General features: G+C 37.3%; 1 protein-coding gene across 1 annotated transcript; it reads left to right on the top strand.

Annotated features, from left to right (window-relative positions):
- Positions 1 to 1,645: 1,645 nt before the first annotated feature.
- Positions 1,646 to 4,587, top strand: LOC124368051 (group 3 secretory phospholipase A2-like). Its single transcript, XM_046825325.1, has 2 exons — positions 1,646 to 1,848; positions 3,834 to 4,587. The coding sequence occupies exons 1-2, from the start codon at positions 1,646 to 1,648 to the stop codon at positions 4,012 to 4,014; spliced, it is 384 nt and encodes a 127-aa protein (XP_046681281.1). The 3' UTR covers positions 4,015 to 4,587.

The following is a 4,587-nucleotide window of genomic DNA, read 5'->3' as shown; positions in this document are numbered from 1 at the left end:
TACCTAACTTGCGTGTTGACTTAAAAACCGGCATGGTAGAGACTGAAGATAACTGCACTGTGTACCTACTCGTCCCGTATAAATTAAACATCGGTACGATCTCTGTAACACGCAGATAAATGTTCTGGACAACAAAATACCTAACTTGCGTGTTGACTTAAAAACCGGCATGGTAGGAGACTGAAGATAACTGCACTGTGTACCTCGTCCCGTATAAATTAAACATCGGTACGATCTCTGTAACACGCAGATAAATGTTCTGGACAACAAAATACCTAACTTGCGTGTTGACTTAAAAAACCGGCATGGTAGAGACTGAAGATAACTGCACTGTGTACCTCGTCCCGTATAAATTAAACATCGGCACGATCTCTGTAACACGTAGATAAATGTTCTGGACAACAAAATACCTAACTTGCGTATTGACTTAAAAACCGGTATGGTAGGAAACTAAAAGATAACTGCACTGTGTCCCTCGTCCCGTATAAATTAAACATCGGTACGATCTCTGTAACACGTAGATAAATGTTCTGGACAACAAAATACCTAACTTGTGTATTGAATTAAACACCCGTTAGTACATAAAATGTAATATTTTTTAATTTTGAAAAATTCTTCAATGTTATAAAAAGGGGTAATAGAAGTCAATTATATAGTTTTGTTTTAAATCTAATAGTTTTGTTCCAAATTATTCTAAGCAAGGCAGAGATTGTCTTTGAAAGTTAAGTTCCAGGCCGATTTACAACCCCCCCATCTCCATTCCATCTTCCTGACTACGAACCTGCTATTTCACAGCCATGGCTTGAGATAGTACCCACTCACTTCCTGACCACGAACCTGCTATTTCACAGCCATGGCTTGAGATAGTACCCACTCACTTCCTGTCTACGAACCTGCTATTTCACAGCCATGGCTTGAGGTAGTACCCACTCACTTCCTGACTATGAACCTGCTATTTCACAGCCATGGCTTGAGATAGTACCAACCACTCACTTCCTGACTATGAACCTGCTATTTCACAGCCATGGCTTGAGATAGTACCCATTCACTTCCTGACTATGAACCTGCTATTTCACATCCATGGCTTGGGATGGTAACCACTCACTTCCTGACTACGAACCTGCTATTTCACAGCCTGGCTTTGGATGGTACCCACTCACTTCTTGGTCTACGAACCTGCTATTTCACAGCCATGGGCTTGGGATAGTACCCACTCACTTCCTGACTACAAACCTGCTATTTCACAGACATGACTTGGGATGGTACCACCACTCACTTCCTGTCTACGAACCTGCTATTTCACAGCCATGGCTTGGGATAGTACCCACTCACTTCCTGACTACGAACCTGCTATTTCACATCCATGGCTTGGGATGGTACCCACTCACTTCCTGACTACGAACCTGCTATTTCACATCCATGGCTTGGGATGGTACCCACCCACTTCCTGACTACGAACCTGCTATTTCACATCCATGGCTTGGGATGGTACCCACTCACTTCCTGACTACGAACCTGCTAATTTCAAAGCCATGGCTTGAGATAGTACCCCACCCACTTCCTGACTACGAACCTGCTATTTCACAGCCATGGCTTGGGATGGTACCCACTCACTTCCTGACTACGAACCTGCTATTTCACAGCCATGGCTTGGGATGGTAACCCACTCACTTCCTGTCTATGTACAGGAACCAAATGGTGTGGGGCTGGAGATCTAGCCGACAACTACTTCGACCTGGGAGTGGAAGCCATGCTAGACAAGTGCTGTAGGACCCATGATCTCTGTCCTGTAAAGGTGCGGGCCTACACATCACGGTACAATCTCACAAACAACTCGTTGTATACCAAGTAAGTACCAGATTTCTGTTGTTCTCATTATTTTAATGTTTTAACGAGAGTATAAAAAGTTAGTTTAAGATTTATAATTAAATCTAGTGATTTTCAGTATAGCCTTGTTACGATTTATAGCATATCGTGTTCAGAGCACCCACAATTGTGTAGGTTGTCTGTAATATATCAGTATCCTCTGGGACCCAGTGATGAAGCTGGTTTCAGTCCATACAGTACGAGAGTCTGCAATTACTTCTGGATGCATGAAACGTTAATAAAGTACCCAGTTCTGAGACTTGAGTAGAAGCCAAGAATGAAATTCGCGTTCTTTACAACTTCATTGCTTTAGTTACCATTTAATCACAGAACTTTGTATTTTTAAAAAGGGACCTGGCTGGTATTCAGCCTTAAACTACTTGATACATTTCAAACTTGATTTGTTGTTATTGGAGCACTCGGTACGATTCACAATAAAAGATGCAATGCGGCTAAAGCCAACGCAGCCACATGCTGAACTTACAGAAGAAATTACATTCTTGATGTGTTTTACAATTCAACGTAGAGATTCCACTCATCATCTGTATGACTCGGATTGTCATTTCCTTTACAACCGCGCAGTGTCTATCATTTCAAACAACTGATCATGTGATACAGTCGAACCAATATCAAATAAATCCTCATATGTCACTTCATCGACTAGGTATTTGAAGGTTTTCCCCACTCTTGTTGGAAAGCGGAAGGTTCATTTCCAGATTAATCAAGACATAATAGATCAGAATAGGCTAATACAACCTGTAAACTTGTGGGTTCTATGAGACATTTTTCTGTCCAATTTACGCCACATAAAATACCCCATAGCGCAATTTTTCAAGACAACACCCCAACTGAAACCTTCCAATTTCAATTCATTATGCCGTAACACATGATGAAATGAGAATTTACTTCTTTGGTTATAAGAATAAGGCATCAAAAATGCTTGGAACATAATTCTCTAATGTTGATTAGTTTTCCTGATGATTCTTTTAGACCACAATATCAATTTACACCACAGAATGCGTTTAATTTGCTGCTATTGGTCTGAAAGATTCTTTAAATAGTCTTAGGGACACTGTTAATGGTTCTATTAATAAAGGTGCTGTTAATAGTGTTAGTTATGCTGTTAATGATCTTGGGCATAATATTAATGATCTTAGTGTTACTTTTATTGATCTAAGAGATGCTGTTAATAGTCTAAAGAGTTATTGTTAAATTATCTTAGAGATGATATTAATGATCTTAGGGGTGCTGTTAATAATATTAGAAGTAATATCAATGGTCTTAGGTATGATTTTAATGGTTTCAGTGTTAATGTTATTGGTCTGAGAGATGTTAATACTTTTATGGATCCTGTTAATGGTTTTAGGGTACTATTGTTTGGTCTGAGAGATGATGTTTAGTCTTACAGACACTGTTAATTAATTGATCTTAGAGCTGTCATTATTGGTCTTAGAGAACATGTTATTGTTCTCAGATACGCTATTAATCAAACTTCATTGATAAAGGTTCATAGGATGTACTTCTAGATATATTAGTAAACATCAAGAACATTCAAACAAACCCTTAATATTTGACTTAAATATATTGATTTAAATAACTAAAAAAAGATTTAATGTTGGATTGTGTATAATAATTCATTATTAACCCCTCTTGAAAAATGGTTTTTTTTTCCTTAAATAACCATTTCTTTATTTCTGAATTTGTTACAATCCAGTTAGTGTTTTGAATTTAAGTTTTAGTTTTGTACAATAAGAATGTGAACTATTGTATCAATTATAAAAGCAAAAAAGTAAAAATCATATTAGTTTTGGATTTTATTCTCTATGGTAATAAAAAGTTCATTGGATAATTTTAAATTATGTAAAATTAAGAAACATTATAATCCCTTTTTTCAAAACTTTGCAAAACATTAAACAAAAATTATTATTTTCGGATTAGCGCTAACCTAGCAACCTACTGTGTCACAGGTCCCACTGCACTTGCGATGCCATTCTCCTGCAGTGTCTCAAGGACGCTCAACACTCTACAGCGGACATCATGGGGAACATCTACTTCAACCTGCTCAAGGTGCCTTGTGTACGACAGGGCAAGGACAGGACTACCTTCCAGCCAGCAGAGCGTTACGACAACCCCATCATCCGGGGGTAGAAAACAGGGACCAGTGTTGTGCTAAGGGCTGTGACTTTTGGAAACCGAACTTATAGAATTTCTCGTCGTTTTTAAATTTCGTATAGCGTGAACACTGAAAGTTAAAACATTTCGGTTCAGTAAAGACATCATTTCGTAAATAGATCATAGAACTTCAGCAGCTTCATTAGGTGCTATAGATTAGTTTTAAAATCGTTGACTGCAGGAAGGTTTTATGTTTTATATCTTAGGGTCCACAGACCAGATTGAAAAACAAACCGTACATAATGAATTACGATGTTCATAATCAATAAGTCTTGATGATAAAAATGTTCGGTAGTCATGAATTTTCAGTTTGTTTTTTTTATTAAGCATAAACTTTCTGCATGAATTTGGAAACCAATTTTTCCTGAATTGACAACATAAAACTAGTCTAAAATATCTTTTTTTATAAACTTGATTATTTTAATTACTTATATACAATTCATTAATTTATAGCTAATTTTTATACTAACTATTAGATGATTTTGGGATCCTCGACTTAATAATAGCACACGACGAAGAGTTAAATAATTTAAACATAAGTCAAACTCC

Source organism: Homalodisca vitripennis, chromosome 8 (genome assembly GCF_021130785.1).
Source record: "Homalodisca vitripennis isolate AUS2020 chromosome 8, UT_GWSS_2.1, whole genome shotgun sequence".
Lineage (NCBI taxonomy): Eukaryota > Metazoa > Arthropoda > Insecta > Hemiptera > Cicadellidae > Homalodisca > Homalodisca vitripennis.
Note: the sequence above shows the minus strand (reverse complement) of the source record. Positions and strands in the feature narration are given on the sequence as shown.

Coding starts and splice junctions, on each gene's coding strand:
- LOC124368051 (XM_046825325.1), top strand. CDS start 1,646: ATGGCTTGGGATGGTAACCCACTCACTTCCTGTCTATGTACAGGAACC. Junction 1,849..3,833: donor AACAACTCGTTGTATACCAA/GTAAGTACCAGA, acceptor ACTGTGTCACAG/GTCCCACTGCACTTGCGATG.